This window comes from Cavia porcellus, unplaced genomic scaffold, assembly GCF_034190915.1.
Source record: "Cavia porcellus strain 051 isolate PalLab524CR breed Dunkin Hartley unplaced genomic scaffold, mCavPor4.1 scaffold_4, whole genome shotgun sequence".
NCBI lineage: Eukaryota > Metazoa > Chordata > Mammalia > Rodentia > Caviidae > Cavia > Cavia porcellus.
In genome coordinates, this window is record NW_026947487.1 from 77,626,138 (window position 1) to 77,642,893 (window position 16,756).

The 16,756-nt window shown below is 35.3% G+C and overlaps 1 protein-coding gene across 18 annotated transcripts in view; it reads left to right on the forward strand.

Annotated features, from left to right (window-relative positions):
* Pdlim5 (PDZ and LIM domain 5) overlaps nucleotides 1-16,756 on the forward strand; it is a 215,361-nt gene that overhangs the window by 141,791 nt on the left and 56,814 nt on the right. For 4 of the 18 annotated variants that reach the window (XM_003472097.5, XM_063247290.1, XM_023566023.2 and 1 more), the window contains one exon: nucleotides 96-1,191. The exons of 13 other annotated variants lie outside the window; for them this stretch is intronic. In XM_003472097.5, coding sequence (XP_003472145.1) covers nucleotides 96-189 — 94 coding nt within the window. In that variant the 3' untranslated portion in view covers nucleotides 190-1,191. Of the gene's footprint in view, nucleotides 1-95; nucleotides 15,918-16,756 lie in introns of those variants that run through there. One more of the 18 variants, XM_023566022.2, reaches the window with a different exon arrangement.

Consider the following 16,756-nt stretch of genomic DNA (forward strand, 5'->3'; position numbering starts at 1 on the left):
TTTTATAAGGCATGTTTTCTGCATGGTGGAGTTGGTATATAGTCCTTTCTCTTTCTTATGACTCTTCTGTCACTCTTTTTTTTTTATTTCCACAGGGAAAAGATACCCCTTCACGTCTTTAGTCCCAAATACACAAAATTACGTGACTGGCACCATGAAGTTTCAGCTCGTGCTCTTAATGTACAGTGATTTATGAGCCTTGCCCCCAAGCAGCCAGCACACACCTTTTCATTCACTTTTTCTTTTTCAACTTCATAGCAAGATCTGTGTTTATTTGCCTTCTGGAAAAATAGAACCTTTTCTATTCTATACTTTTCTAGCAATTTCCTGTTGTGAAACTGAGGATGATAAACATGTGCTTGTTGGTAACTCACAAATATAAAACTAAAGAAAAAAAAATGAAAGGATTAGACATAATCAGTGGATTTTACACATTTCCATTGTTATGATAACACTGGAAAAGGAATTTTTGTAAGTTGAATGTGTTTGGTTGAAGCAAAGGTAGATGAACAGATATCTTTGTCTAATTTGGAAAATATGTCCTTTATGTTATTACATATCCCAAGATCATTTTTAAGTTCATTACTATGGATAGTTTGGAATTGATTATAAATTATTTATGTAAACAAATGCAAGGAGACAAGCATAAAGAGATTTTTCTACTTAGTGAAACTCATTGTGGGTTTAGGTAGCCTTTAAAACAGGTTCTATTCAAGATGGCTTCTTCAATGTGAAGAAGAGGCCCCTAAAAGAAAGAAGAGAACTCTGCTATTTGCAATGAGAATATAACAATATTCTTTTGGTTTGGTTAGATTCAAAATCCTGTTTTCTACTAAGAAACCTATACATAAGCTATTGAATTTTTTTATGGTATAGTGAATTTTCAGATGTTAACTAGTAAGGTAAGGAAAGATAGCTGTGCTTGGTTTTTAAGTTAGAGGAAAATAACATAAAATAAATTATAATATGAATGATTCTGAGTTACCAGAGAAATACTTTACTTAGTGTTATAAAGTACTATGTGTTGCTGCTATCTCTAGGAAGCTGTTTTTTGGCAATATGTGGAAGCTAAATACCTGACCAGAAGTGCTTTCTTCCTTGTAATATAATGTATTATATATTAGATCTAAATTCAGTAATGAATGCGTTTTGAATTTGGAAAAGTATTGTAATAAAGTTGCCTTTAACTTAGCTTTATACTTGTTCTGTTTCCTTGAGGCTATTAACTGTATCGTCCAGGATTTGTTACAGTAGCAGGTAAAATAATTATCATGGCATTTCACTTGGACAAGATTTTTAGTTTGATGGCTTCACTGAAGTGTATGTATAAAACATGACAAAGGCCTTTGTTTGTTTTGTTCTTCTCCTGAACTGTTAACATTATTTAAGGTAACAACCTTAAATGTGTGCTTAGAATATAAGATCCAGCTAGACTGTGGTGCAGCATGAAAGTGTTCTTCATGTGAAAATGATTACTGAAGTTTCTTACCTGTGTTCAAGGATTTATTTTTATTTTTCTAGGCATTCTATACTTTAATGCTACCATAGACTGGAACTGTCTGATAACTTGGAGAAACTAATATTCATTTCAGTTGTGAATTCACTGCTATTTAAAAATTGACCTGCCAAATGCATTTAAAAATAATTCTAAAATTTACTGTACTTCATGATATATAAATGTCTCTTTTTGTTGTTGTTGTGCCAGACATTCAGATGCAAAGAGATCTTGCCTGCTGTTGCTTTTATGATCCTGACACCAGTCCCAGTTATTACTGTGTCTCTGGCCTCTGTAAGAAAATCTCCTTTTTAGACCAGGATTTCAAAGTCCTAATAATTCTTTCTTGATCACAAAAGATAATATCTGAAAGAAAATCAAATTAAAGTCACACAAGAATACATGATGTGGGAGAGTAAGCATAGTATTTTCCGTCAAGAATGAAGTTTCTAAAATAACTGCAGAACTGAAAGAACTAGAGTCTTAGATAAACAAAAGCATTTTCCTTACTACAGAGAAGAGAATGTGTACAACTTTGTATATTGAAATAAGTCCAGTTGAAAATAAGACTTTGATACTTTTCATAATTAAAGTATTTAATGTGTTGTGGAAAGTGTGGACTTGAAATGATCCATATTTGAGGGTAAGGATAAGGGTAACTGTTCAGCCAGGATCATGAAGGACATTCATTCCTTTTGATCCTGCCAGAAGTTAAATTCCTGAATTCAGTGAAGCTTTCAAGATATCTTACATTTCTATCTAAAAGCTAGCCAAAAATTGTATAAACTTCATGCAGAGATATTATTTTTAGGCCTAATGATTTAATTTATGGCTTATTTTTGTTTGTCTCTCTTATTCAGACCTTATTGTAGGCTTATTATATGAAATCAGGGAGTTGCCCTTAAGAAATTTTAACTTTTCTTGGGTAATGTTTTACCAGTCAAAAGATAGAATGTGTTTCACACACAGTTAAATATATTTTTGTTACTTCAAAAACCATGTTATTGGTGTAAACAGAAACATACTTATTTTGTATATCATTATGCTATTTAATAAGGTTCAGATATATAGACAGCTTATTTAATAAGTTATATTAGGATACAGACATGCAACCTCTTCTGTTATTCAAAATCATTCAGAAAATAAAGAATAAATGGCTTTATCCATACAAATAATTTTTCAATTGCTTTGTTTTTGATTTTTATTCAAAATCATATGAATCGTTAAATGTCTACTCTTTGTCTATGTTCATTCTTTAAGTAATTGCTGAATACTCAAATGTCAGGTGCTAATCCATGTGCTAAGAATGCAGCAGTGGATAACAGACAAATATATAAACAAGATGATCTGAGGTAGTTTCCTTACCAAAGTAAAAAAGTAAGTTAATGTGAGAGAAATGTGGTTTATCAGACAGGATTAGTTTAGATTATGTGGGCTTGTGAAGAGATGAACAGAAGTCAGCTGTGTGCTGATGAGGGCAGTGTGTGAGCAGAGGAAGCAGGTGTGGAGTGAGCATGGCCAGGGCTTGGCTCAGCCGTATGCCTGAGTGTGTAGGAGAGGAAGCATGAAATAAGCTCGAGATCCTTAAGCAAGCAGGAAAAGAGTTTACGTTCTCATGACTGTCTTCAGCATTCATGGTAGGAAATTATCATATCTAACCACTTTCAAGTAAAGTAGAAAATGAAGCACTAGAGGGGTTTGCCAACTTTCTAAATAAAGTGCATACCTCTTATGCCAGCCTTGATTATGATCCATTCAGGGTTGGAAAATTTGAATTGAGAAGGCCCAGAAAATGGAGGCATAAATATTACTATGTTTTTAATACATGTAGGGAACACAAACAGAAACACTGTAGAGCACATATGATATCATGCAAAAAGGAAATTTGGATGTCTGAAAATTTCCTAACATGCACTATTTGTGATGAAATTTATTCCATTCTAGGAATTTTTTTAACCAAGTAAATTAACTTGATCATTCTTTCCTGAGTTTCTGCTTGTTTAAAATGTGAATTTAAATCTGTGGTAGACACTGTGATACCCACCCAGCCATCTTGGAGAAGACATGATACCACCTCTGCTAGTAATGTGGTGGGCAGTCAGCCTTCCTGGAACCCTCTGCTGCCCGTGTTCACGTGTTGGTTTGCTTTTGGGTGGGGCTGGGGAAGTGGAAAATGTGGCTCTTGTAACCCAACGAGGCACCCTTGGAATGGCTGTTCTGGCTCCAGAGCTGCCCTGGATTTGGCTGAGGCTGCCTAAGTCCTGAATGGCAGACAGCTTAGGGTCTGCCCAGTTCTGCTCTCTTTCAAATCTATTAATCCTAGAAGCACTTCTTTTTTTAAAATTCTTTTAATTTTAAATTTTATTTTATATTTGAGACAGAGTTTTGCTATGTAGTGCAGGTTGGCCTGAAGGTGCTCCTCCTGCCTCAGCCTCCCAAGTGTTGGGATCACACGTGTGCATTGCCACGGCTGGCCTAGAAGTACTTTTTTTTTTTTTTTTTTTTTCCTTTTTATCGGTACCAGGGATTGAACTCACGACTGTTTTTTTTTCCTTTTTATCGGTACCAGGGATTGAACTCACGACTGCCTGCTTGTAAGGCAGGCGCTTATGCTGCTGAGCTAAATCCCCAGCCCCTAGAAGTACTTCTTGATAAGCAGCCTCCATGCTAAATTCTGTCTTGGGGTCTGTTTTCTAGAGAACCTGACACATAACAAAATCACCGTGGTTTATGTCCCAATTTAGACACAGCTGCACAGGTTCTCCTCACCGTGGTCCTTTATTTGTCTCATCATTTTTCCTTTCTTTACTGTTTCCCGTCCCTTCTCCTGAAATCTTTAACCTTGATTGTAAGCACACCATGTAGGGAAGTCTAAAGCAAATGATAGGCAAAGGATACAGGAAAGCAAACCTGCATTTACTTATCTTTGTCCCAAGTGAAGAGGATTTGTTGAGGAGAAATGGGTAGGGAAAAGGTATTTAGAAATCAAATATAGTGAGAGCTGTAGTATGAAACAATGAAATGAGAAGCTCAAAATGAGACTAGGACTGAGGAAGTATAATAATAAACACAGAAATAAAGCAGTACTCAAAATGATATTATCATTTGCATGTTATCATTTCCATATGCAGTATTCCCGATATATACTAGCTGTTTAATATGTCACTTTAAATAAGTTTTCTCTTAACACATCTGCTGTTTTCCTCACACCCTTAAGTTTTCCTCCTGAACAGGCATGGTGGATTACCATAGTAATTCCAGAAATCTGAGAGGCTGAGGCAGGAGGATTGCAAGTATAAGCCCAGTCTAAGTACCTGGTAACTCAGAAAACGCCTGTCTCAAAGTAAAAAAATAAGATTTGAGGCTGGCTGAGGATATAGCTCAATGTGAAAGTCATAAGTTCAAATCCAGTACTTAAAAAAAAATCCTCAGTCCTCTGCCAGAGGAGATGCTGCTGCTGTGGGTGTTGAGAAATGTGTCAGGCAATGATGCAGTCATGCAAGACAGGGTGCTGCTGTGGGGCTGAGAATCCTAAATGTCTTCAATTCAGAGTTCATCCTACGGATGAAGAACCCCCAATCCAAAATGTCTGTGGTGTGCTACTGAGAGTGACTGGGCTGAGTGCATGCACCTTTCTTTCAAAGGATTTTATTCCTCCTCCTAACTCCAGGTGCACATTCTTATTAACAGCATACTCTGTTCACCCCACCAGCTGCTCACAGTGAAAGTAATCATTTCCCTTTAGAACTAACAGACCACCAAACAAATTCCTCTTGTGGTGTCTCCTTTTGTGATTTGTATTATGAATATTGGTCTATGTGTCAGTAGAAGGAACTCCGTAAAGGAAGAAAAGACACAGTACTGTATTTTTCCTGGGTGACCCTGTAGCTGTGTAAGTAAAGGCTTGTGTGTTGCATGACTCATCTTGAAGGTGAGTGTTACAATTGAACAACTCACCTCTGTTAATCTGCTTGTTAACCTAGGAAAGTACTATACAAGGCAGCTGTACCAACAAGATATACAGAGGAATGACTTAAACAATGGACATTTATTTTCCTCCTAGTTCTGGAGACAAGTCCTAGATCAAGATGCCAGCACTGTTTTCTGACCAAGTCTCTGTTCCTGGCTTGCAGTGGCTCACTCTGCGAGCTCACAGGAAAGGGTAGTGTAAGACAGGTCACTGAAAAGGATACACTCAGCATCTTAATCTTTATTTTCCTTTTCCTCTCATAAGGATGCTAATATACTGAATTGGGTCATTCTGACCTTTATGACCTCTTTTCACCTTTATTACCACTTCAAAGGTCCTGTGTCCAAATTCAGTGCACTGGGAACTAGGACTTCAGTATATGAATGGGGGGCACATTCAGTCCATAATGTACATTGCCTGCCGTCTGTACTTGCACTAATTTGACAGATTAGCACTTAAGAAAATCATTCTTAAGTAGAACCACCACATTGGTCCCAACTGAAGGATTGCTGTTAACTCTGTTATGATGCTTCCCTTTCCACTTTGGATATTTGTCTGTGTTTTATGAAAGCATTTTAGCCTCTCTTGCCATATTTGGTACATTATTTATTGTATATAGTTGCCTTTTTTTTTTTCAGTTCCCTAAATGCTGACTTTTAGGATAGTTGACAATAGCTTGGTATATAATATTCCAGTTACAGAAAATATTAAGAGTATTAATAGTGACTGTAAAGTAGAACCATCCATACATTGCTTGAAAGGAGAATTACTATACTTTGAGTAATCTAGTTACCCAAAGTTAACACTTTTCCCTGTTACTTTTTATTAAGTAGTTTGGAAGAGTTTTTTTCATTAAATGATCATTTGTTTCTGAATGTTACTTCCTTTGTGTTTTTGGAGTGTTTAGCATGAATGGCAAGGTGACTCCTGGGAAGAGAAAATAACTAATCTTAGAAATAGGTATATAAAATGCTTAATGCACTACTCTGAAAAACCAAATTATATCACTACTAAGGAAATATTTAAAGTTTCAAAATATACTGTAGTGATTTTAGAAAAACAAGACTGGGAATGTAGCTCAGTGGTAGAGTGTGTGCTTAGCATGTTCCAGGCTCTGTTAGATCCCGAGCACATAAATGTAAATTAAGTAAACAAAGTAGGCAAACCATATTATTAGTAACATTTTTAATAGAAATAATAATATGTAGCCCACCAGCATAGGGAATTGTGACAGGCCATAGAAAATTTCACTTAAAAATAATTATCTCAGCAAATATGTACTTAAAATATATTACTTTGCCAAACATAGTACAATTTATTTATTTGCTTATAGTACTGGGATTGAATCCAGGACCTTTGTACTAAGCTGTAGCTCCCAATCCTTTTTAAATTTTTTTTTCTACTACTACATGTCTTGTAAAAATTTCACGTATTATGGAAAATTGGTACATGTACATAACATATCTCAATTTTTTTTAACTTCTCCATTCTCTCTCCTCCCATTCTCTCATAAAATTATTTTGAGATAAGGCCTTTCTAAATTGCTAGGTTGGCCAGGTGGTTCTCTTGCTCAGCCTCTTAGAGTGCTGGAATTACAGACATGCTCCACCATGCCTAGCTAAACTTTTAAAATGTTTGTATGGTTTATATAAGTAGGTATAAAGTAGCATTTTAGTTTATGAAAAAATTTCTCTAAAATTAGGATAAAAATACTTTTATCAGTCTTTCATTTTTCTTAAGGAATGATAGATTTTGATTTTCCTTAGATTATGGTTATATATTGTAATACATGATTATGGCTTCCCAGTTTTCAAAGTATGAAGAACAATATTGTACTTAGCAATGGGAGAGTTACTCTTTATTAGCAAAATATTTAAACTTAGGTCAACAGTTATAGTTCGTGAAACAAAAGGTTAGGAGGGAAACTATCCTTTTATAGGCTTCTCTATAGCACTAATGTGTACTTGACTTCTAGTTTATGACGTCAGAATGAAATTTGGCACTAAAAGAATAGATCTTAATTTACTACAGGAACAGGAACTTATCACCTTTGTGCTGACAACTTAAAAAGCAAAATTTACATAAATATTTTTGAGATAAATACTTCTAAAAGTTTTAAAATTTTTTTAGTTTTCAGATCCAATTATCCTAGTATAAAGGAGACTAATGAAGAAACAGTTTGCCAAATGATCCCACTTTGTGATCATTATTGTTTCATACATGAGAGACATACTAGTCTCTTTAACCTTACCTATGTTTTAATATAGTTATTACCCAGAACTACTTTCTTCATAAGCTATGCAGAGAAAGTGATAATTGTACCCCCATGTGACATTCACACATATTTTTATGAGATAAAAATTAAATCATACTTGCCCCAAAAGATAGCACCAGTAACTTCCACAGTGTACTCTTAATTTTTAAAAATTATTTTTTAAAAGCCAAATAGAATCTTTTTAACTAACATCATATATATTTCACAAAAATTGTCAACCAGGAAAAAGATCATGGGTCCAAAAATAGGGGATAGAGTGTCATTTCTGTCCATTGTAAAATATGGAATATTTGTACTTGATCTGATTTCATTTTCTGCTGCTGGATCTTAGTTAAACTGTCGTGTAAACATCGCCATCTATTGAACATAAGGAACGACTACACTTCAGTTCCTTGCTAGACTAGTACTTGAAAATTATAGGCAAGGACATAAGTTTCTATTCTTTGTTTTCAGGTTCAAATTGTTTAACTTTCTATTTAATTCTTGCATTTCTTGTTTGCTTTTATTAAATTAAACTTGAATTATTGCCACTTACAAAAATCTTGACTTTACAGACGTCAGTGTTTATAACATGGAAAACTGATTGTCATAATCCCAAATATGCACCAAATCCCTTAGAAGCAGAATTTTATCAGACAGTAACTTTTTTTTCATGTTGCTGTTTGGAGTCTTTCATTTTTGCCTTTAGAGAAGCATATACAATAAAATTGTTTTAGTGAATTAAACAAGAAAATAGAAATTTATCTGTATTAAAACAGTATTAAACAAAATGCCTAGTTTCATTTCCTAATTTCAAAAGAAATTACAACTTGAGAATAATGAATTTGGCTCATTGATAATAGTTACTTTTCACCATGATGGAAATTTTAATTTTAGTCTTCACACATCTTAGTCACATTGAAGTTTCCAGAGACCAAGTTCTGCTTCTACGTTTATCTGATGGTTTGCTCATTATATAACTTTTATAAAAGAAATTGAACTAATGTATTACATGATATAATGTAAAGCAATTGACCGGTACAGATACGAACATTAATTTTCCTTTTCTTAAAGATCTATGTTACATTTATCTTAAAATCGGGCTCAGTTATTCCATGTAGGTATTCTTTCATATTTTTCTATTATTTTATATCTATTAAAAGTTACTTGTTGAGTGCTGCTTCTGTGTCTGACTTTATGATAGGTGTTCATCTTGCAAATGCACCTAACTGCTCCTAAAGAATCTAAATTTACCTTCTTAATCAAAAAGTGTGGTAAAGCCTAGCATAAAATCTGGAGTTAGGGCTACATACTTACTCTTCTTGTATATTTTATTTTTGTATTCTAGTAATTCATAAGAAAAAATTTAGAGATTTCTGAAAGATTATAATGGCTTTATATAGCTTTATATCATTGGTTAGGCAAAGAGTGAATTTGAGGTTTCAATACAGAGAAGTAACACTTTTTAAACAAACAATGGAATCATCTATTCTCAGGTTGTATCAGTGGAGTCAAATATCTTTTGTGTGAATCAGTGATTCATTTAATAGGGCTGTTGCATCCACATTAGTTGATGTTCAGAAAGTATACATCTACCACTTCTTCCCTCTCAAAAAAATCCTTCTAATATTTGACTAAAACAACAAACCTTAATTTAAGAGATTAAAAAAAGCGAAAAGCAGAAATGGCATCGTGATTGTGCTCATTTTTGAAAGACTTTGTTAGCAAACAACCCAAGCATAGAGACAAATACTGGAAAAGTTTTAGTTGCTATAATCCTGGAGGGAATTATATAAGATAACAAGTGATTTTTTTAATTAAGTTTTTAGGTATACATAATGATGACATTCATTATAGAGAATTTGTAGCTCTGCATGGTATAACTTGATTGATTTTTCCCCATTCCCCTCCCTCCCTCCCATTCCCCATCCTCTCCTTATTTTCAAAAGCATTGTTGCCATTCTAAGTGGTTCTCTCTGGTCTTCTTTTCTTCACTGGTTTACAGCCCAGAATACACAGAAGACTTACAGATGAGATTTGCTAAGTAACACTGTCTGCACTTTTTAAATCCTGGAGAATGGGAAACAGAAGAGTTGGAAGACACAAACATACTGCTTTTCACAAAAGCAAAAAATAAACTTGTAAATCATAAACTAATTTGAATTTGAGGCCACTTGGAAAAAATTAGAAAGCATTCTTAAAAGCAGAGGGGAGTCTATTGAAAGGAAAAAGACAAAATTGCCAAGATCCAGAATAAGTTCTCAGAGGTAGATCACAACCAACTTAACAGATTTTGGATGATTGAGGGAAATACTAATTTTAACAAATCATCAAAGAAAAGCTCTTGAGATCTTTTTGAATTGAATAATGAAATGAGGTGGATTTGTAACAGGTTGAGGAATTTAGCTAAAAGATTCTGTTTAAAGAATCAATGGTGCTTGAAGACTTTTACAACTTTCTGGCTATATTTATAGGAAATACAAAGCAGGAAGCTATAGCATACACATTCTCTAACCAGATCATTCTTCAAAAGTGTATTAATAATGTAAGAAAGTGGACAAAATTTAGTTAAAAAAAATGAACAATGCAGTGTAATTATGTGCAGTTTGAATGAAAACATTTCGCTCCCATGCAACACCTGGATCAGGGAGGATAAGGCATGTGGGCACCAGTTTATATAGGTGAGTCAGAGTGCTGTCATGGATTATAGGAATAGATGTACAGTGAAAAGGGAAATGCAGTTTCAGATTATGATTCATTCTATAAAGAAGTACAGTGATACGATTATAATGAAGGGATATAAAAGTAAGATCATTGGATGCTAGTTACAGAAGAGGAAGGTATTTACGCTAAAACAGGAATGATCTGGACAAGTCAGTCATGCAGATATGGAGGAGCCACTCTGTAGGCCCAGAAAACAGCACAGTTTCTAAGATGGCCATCAGCTCAGGGAGTTTGAGGAACTTAGAGAGGGGGGACTATGAATGAAGTGTGATAAATGAGTAAAGTAACTGAGGACCAGATCCTTTATTGCCTGGAAGGTTGTGTCATAGAATTTAGATTTTTTTTTCCTAATTAAATGTGAAGCACACTCTAGGATTATAGTTGCAACAGTGACATGTGATATATGTTTCTAAAAGATCACTCTGAATGTTATGGAAAACTAATTGTAAAGGGGGAATAATGGAAGCAGAAGACTGTTCTGAGTAAGTATTCCCATAGTTCAGGTAAGAGAAGACAGTGTCTTAAGCCAGTGGAAATGAAGAGAATTGAATGGATTTATATTTTAGAGGGAGAGATGGCAGGGTTGTAGAAATAGATTGGAGAATGGAAAAATGATAAGTCATTGAATTTGGTAGAATTCAGTTGGTAAGGATTAGTTCAGTTGAATAGAGCTAATAGAATCAATAGAGAGAAAGGAACATGCTTAACATTTAGGTTTTAGATGTATTTTACTTGTTGGAGGAAAAAGCAAAGGTAATTTTAGAGTATATGGCTGAAGTGTTTTTGGTCTAAGGATTAATCTTCACAAAATACATCACTAAAATGAAGAAATCAAAGAATTCACTAACCGAGTTGATTGTTCAGTGACTTAATACAATAGCATTGAAATCATTAAGGAAGATTGTAGAAATGTGTAAGGAGGAAGGCAGAGAGCCAGGACCTGAAGCAGGTGGGGAATGGGGTAGAGGCTAGACAGTGAGGTGGGTCAGTCAGTAGTGAGTGGTGTGGCCAGACGGCCTCTGTGTCTGGGGTTTTGAGGATAGATGATGATTGTTAGAAATAGTGATGAGGACACTCACTCTTCTGTGTCAGATGAGCATTATAAGGCAGGAGAGAAAAAGCCTCTGAAGGGACAGCACAGAAAGCATAAGGATGTAGGAGAACCATAGTTTGTTGGAGCTGAGAGGGACAGGAATCAATTAGTTTAGGAAATGCCCAAAGCAGTGAAGAAATGAGCGTCCAGGAAATGAGGGATTTCTAAAAGGATTTGCACCTGACAATGCAGTAGGTAAGCAGATGCTGAGAATCTTTACGATCTGTTACAAGAAATTGGGCACTTGAATGTAAGCTCTGTGAGGGAAGGAAAATAAAGTGGGCACATTTTATGTGAAGGTACTTGGCACAGAAACAGGAATTCAGGTCATTATTTTCGTTGTTGATTGTTTTTGTTGGTAATTGTCATTTTGTCTAGCTAGAGCTAGAGAGAGTTTCCACTTGACTGTTGCTCTGTGATGCAGTAGAGCACTCTCACTGGAGTTTGCATTGCTGCAATGGCCTTTCCAATGACTTTTGGTTGTGAGAAATTCGGACAGACTCACATTTCCACATAGATGATAGATTGACTCAACACTACCAAATAAATTGTTTATCCTGAGTCAGATACAGATTTTCATAATTCTATTTTAAAAATAAAGAAATAGGAAATTTTTACCCATGCAAAACTGTCTCTATTAAGTCTCTAAACTCATTGGTAGGTAATGACCCAGGGAAGAAACTGACACAGAGGGGCTAAGGTAAGTGTGAGGACCCCCAAGTTAGTGAAGTCAGGCTCCTATCAGGAGACTGTTCTAAATGGTTTTTAAGTTGCTATTATATGTTAAAATCTGCATATTATATTTTTATACATATAAAGTGTTTTCATCTTTGCCAGTTTTGTTTTTAGACCTCATAGAACATTTTCTCCATAGAGATAAAGGAAAATCCTAATTGAGTTCACAAAATATTAAGACTGAACACTTAATAATGGGAAGCTACTTTAGGGAATGACAAGAGACACAGAAAAAAGTTAAGGCAGTGTCTCAAAGGTAAGAGAAAGTAGAGTATATCAGCCAAGAGAAAACTCTTCTCCCAATATAAATATTTGGCCTGCTATAACAAAAGTTATCAAACTGAGTCACTTATAAATATTACACATTTATTTTTCATGGTGTTGGAGGCCAAGCAGTGTAAGATCAAAGCTCTAGTAAAGTCAGTGTCTTATAGGATCTGCTTCCTAGTTCACAGAATGCTATCTTCCTATGTGCTAACCTGGCAGGAGGAACAGGAACTTTCTGCAGTATCTTTTATGAGTGCCAATCTTACCTGGAGAATAAGGTAGTAGAGCACTTGTGAGGCATGCTCAAGGCTCTAGATTCAGTCCTCAGTACTAAAAAACTAAAATGCTAAACAACAATAACACCACCACCAACAAAAACTAATTCCACTCCCATTTCCTATGACCTAGTTGCCTGCTTAGTATCATCAACTTTAGGCTTTCAACAAATGAATTTGGGAGTGAAGCACAAAGTTGAGTATATAGCCACAAATAGTTCCAGTTCCTTCCGCAATATCCCTTTTTGCTTTCCTATCTTTTCCTTGCTTCAGTAAATGTGAAGCTCCTAAAAAAAAGTAATTCTTTGGGCCAGAGATATAGCTCAGTGATAGAGTGTTTATCTACAATGCATGAGGCTGGGTTTCACCCTCAGCACAGGGAGGAAGGGTCCTTTTGCTCTCAAAAAAAAATGAGTCCTTTTTTTGCTCCCAAAAAACATGATTTGGGATAGTATTTTTGTGTTTGTTAATTTACTTCATAACCTTTCAGTTCCTTTTAGTTCCAAACGCATACTCTTCTGTTTGCCACATCCAAAGCACAAAGATGATTAAAATCAGTTAATAAAGTTAGCTGTGATTCAAAGTGCTAGTACTTCACACTTGAGTTTTATTTAACTTTATAGAAGGGAATCGTAATTACAAGTGACCACACATATTTATTGTGAGAAAACCAGTAGAAGATACTCATTTTTCTTGATGACTACCATTTTCTTTGGCTAAAATAAATAACTGTGCTATGTCATTGAACCCCTAAAAGGCAGAATCCAAGCATAACCTTGATATACTTCTAGTTTCTGCTTTAGCAATATTACTACCTGAAAATTTGCTTTATGGAAGAGTGAAAATACGAAGGACATTTTGTTCACTTCCATCTTCACATGGTATAAAATACATATTTTAAGATTTGTGAACTTAGTCTGCTATTGAAAACTTGCAAGTAAAGAAATATGTCACTAATATTTTATCACATTTATATGGAAAAAAGTGGCATTTAATTTTTAACTGGAGACTACAAGTTTCACTGTGTTTTACTTCTCCATATTGGGGATTGAACACAGGGCTTTTGTACTGAATTGTATCCCAACCCTTTATTTTAATTTTAGTTTTGAGACATGGTATCTCTGAGTTTTTTAGGGTAGGCTTGAACTTGAGATCTCCTGTGTCAGCCTCCCAGAACTCTGGGATTACAGATATGCATTACTACACCTGGCTTGGATGTTTTTATGCTGCTGAAGACAGTTTCTATACTCTTTCTCACTTTTTTTTATTTGTTTGTTTTGTTTTGTTTTTGTCTTGTCTTTGAGGCAGGGTTTCATTATTAAAATATAACCTATAAGTTAAATACTGAACTAAAATGTAATCAATAATGTTATAATTAATAATAGCCTAAATTATGGAAGGATTTTGTTCAAGCCATTGGAAAATAATCTATTTTGAGTGGAGCTTCGTTTTAGGAATAAAACGAAAATCAATGTGGGAAGATACTTGAGAAGTGCATCGGGAATGTTAAGGATTTTGGATATTATGCTAAGTTCAGTGAGAGTCCTTTGCAAGGTTAAATGATTACCATAAAATGTTTCATTTTGTTTTGCTTAAGGCACTCTGGCTGTCCTAGGCCATGCCAGACAAAACAGGGATTTACATATGGCAGGATTCAGCAAGAGGGTAATGAAAACACAATTCTCAAATCACTGGTGTTAGACAGTGTTTATAATAATCTAGATGAGAAGGGGAGATGCATTTAACTCAGCAGTATAAGTGCCTTCCTGGCAAGCGCAAGGTCATAAGTTCAATTCCCGGAACCAAAAAAAGAAGGGAAGGTGTAATAGTGGGATACATCCAAGATACAGTTTTGAGGTAAGGTAATTGGGACATGGAGATGGATGGCTTTAGGTGGTGAAGAGTGGTAAAAGATTTTTAAAATCAGGTTTCTAGAAAGAGGAAACACATCAATTGGAAGAACACATTTTGGGAAAGGTCTTAAGAGTTCATTTGAGAAGAGTTAATTCACTTATGCTATGATCCATTTATTAAAATATTCAGAAATCATTCAGAATTTTGGCTGCTGCACATAGAGAGCTGAGCTTGAGTTTTATAAATCTGGGACACTAGTGTGAAGAAGATATTTAAAGCTATGAAGGAGTATTATGTCACTCTACTAGTAATGGTAGGATACTAAGAAATAGGATCTAGATCAGAAAAAGATGTGTGTGGGGCTGTGGTGCAGAAGATAGGAGGAGGGGTAATCATTTGGTTCTGGTGAGACTCAGTGAAATGAGGAATGTGCACAAAACCCTAGACAATCACAGTATGTACCTAAATTAGCTGGTTACCTAAATTAGCTGAGGGAAGAAGAAAAGGAAATTGTTTAATGGGCAGAGTGTTCCAGACTTGCAAGATGAAATGGTTTTGGAGTTCGGTTTCACAATAGCATAAATACGGATATATGTTTAACTAGACAGAACACTTAAAATGACTAAGATAGTTAAATTCTTTGATATGTGGGGTTTTTTTAACTACAGTAAAAAATGATGAATACCCATTTTAAGTCAGACTTATCCAAGGTCACCGGTGACGAAGAAAATACAGTTTTATAAAGTGTTGGAGCTTAAAGCACAGTTGAGATGGTTGAAGTATAACAGGTTGATGATATACTGTTAGTTCAAAATTTGGCTGTAAAAGTAGGAAAATAGAAGGTAAATTTTTTAAAAGAGAATCTATAGCATTTTTAAATGGATACAAAACATCCAATGCAAGAAGGAGAGAGATGTCAGTTGACACTTTCAGGAAAGGGAGGAGCTACAGTATGTGACATACCAATATTATTTGATAACTGTCAGGACTGGGGGGGGGTAGAAAAAAATCCCACTCATTTGGTCCTAGAGGACTGTAGTGATGGTTAGTTATTAAGATGACATCATACCTGATTGCCTGGACAGAGTGTTTATATGGGTCCATGTTAAAAAATGTAGCCACAGTACAAAGGAAGACACGATACTCACATAGCTCTTTGTTCATTTTTAAGAAAAGCAGGCCAACATACCACAACCCAATTCTGGACATATCTGGGAAGGAGAAACTCATCATATCCTCATGTTACTCTGGTGAGAAATGAAAATTCATTTAAGCAACAGAGAAGCAAGTTAGGCTGCTGCAGATGTATTACTAATCAGAGCTGCTTCTAACCAAAAACAGATACAGTGTATGAAACTGGTGCAAGTATGTGACAGCCTTGGCTGGTGTGGGGAGCCATGAAAGTCTCATGGAGAATTGAGCATTTATGCAGAGGTCTGAGAGCTGCTTAGTGTGGGTGTGGGAGAGCAGGAGGTTAGAAAACAGGAGGTAGGAGACTGGAGTCCTGCCGTGGGAAACTACAGAATTTGTTTCAAGACGGGAAGGCCGGATGTCTCACTGAGCAAGTGAAAGAGAGGAACACTTCATGAGATGGCAGAACACAAGCCAACCAAGATCAGGGTTGTCCCCCAAGCAGACATTCTAGCAACAGCTGTAACAAAATGTATACTTTTGAAAGTTTATTCTGATGGCTGTTTGGGGAGGCTTTCTAGAGGACAAGGCTCAGCAGTTTTTTTCTCCAAAATTCCAGGTATTAAAATACTTCAAATGTGTGCTGTGTATTGTGTCATAATTACTCTACTGTCTATAGTATGAAAGTAGTCATAACCTGTAGAGTTTTTCAAATAAAACATCAGTTATGGATGCTGAGATTAGAATTCCCTGTGTTTTTTCATGTGTGAAATTATGTGAAATGTTCTTTTGATTTAAAAATGAAAAATATGAAAGCCATTCTTAACTCTTAGGCTGTACAAAGTCTGATGCAGATCATATTTGGCCTTTGGTCCATGACTTGCTAACTCATGTTGCAGAATATTTCATATTTTAACTTTTTCTCTCTACTTGAAATATTATAGTTCTACAGTGATAC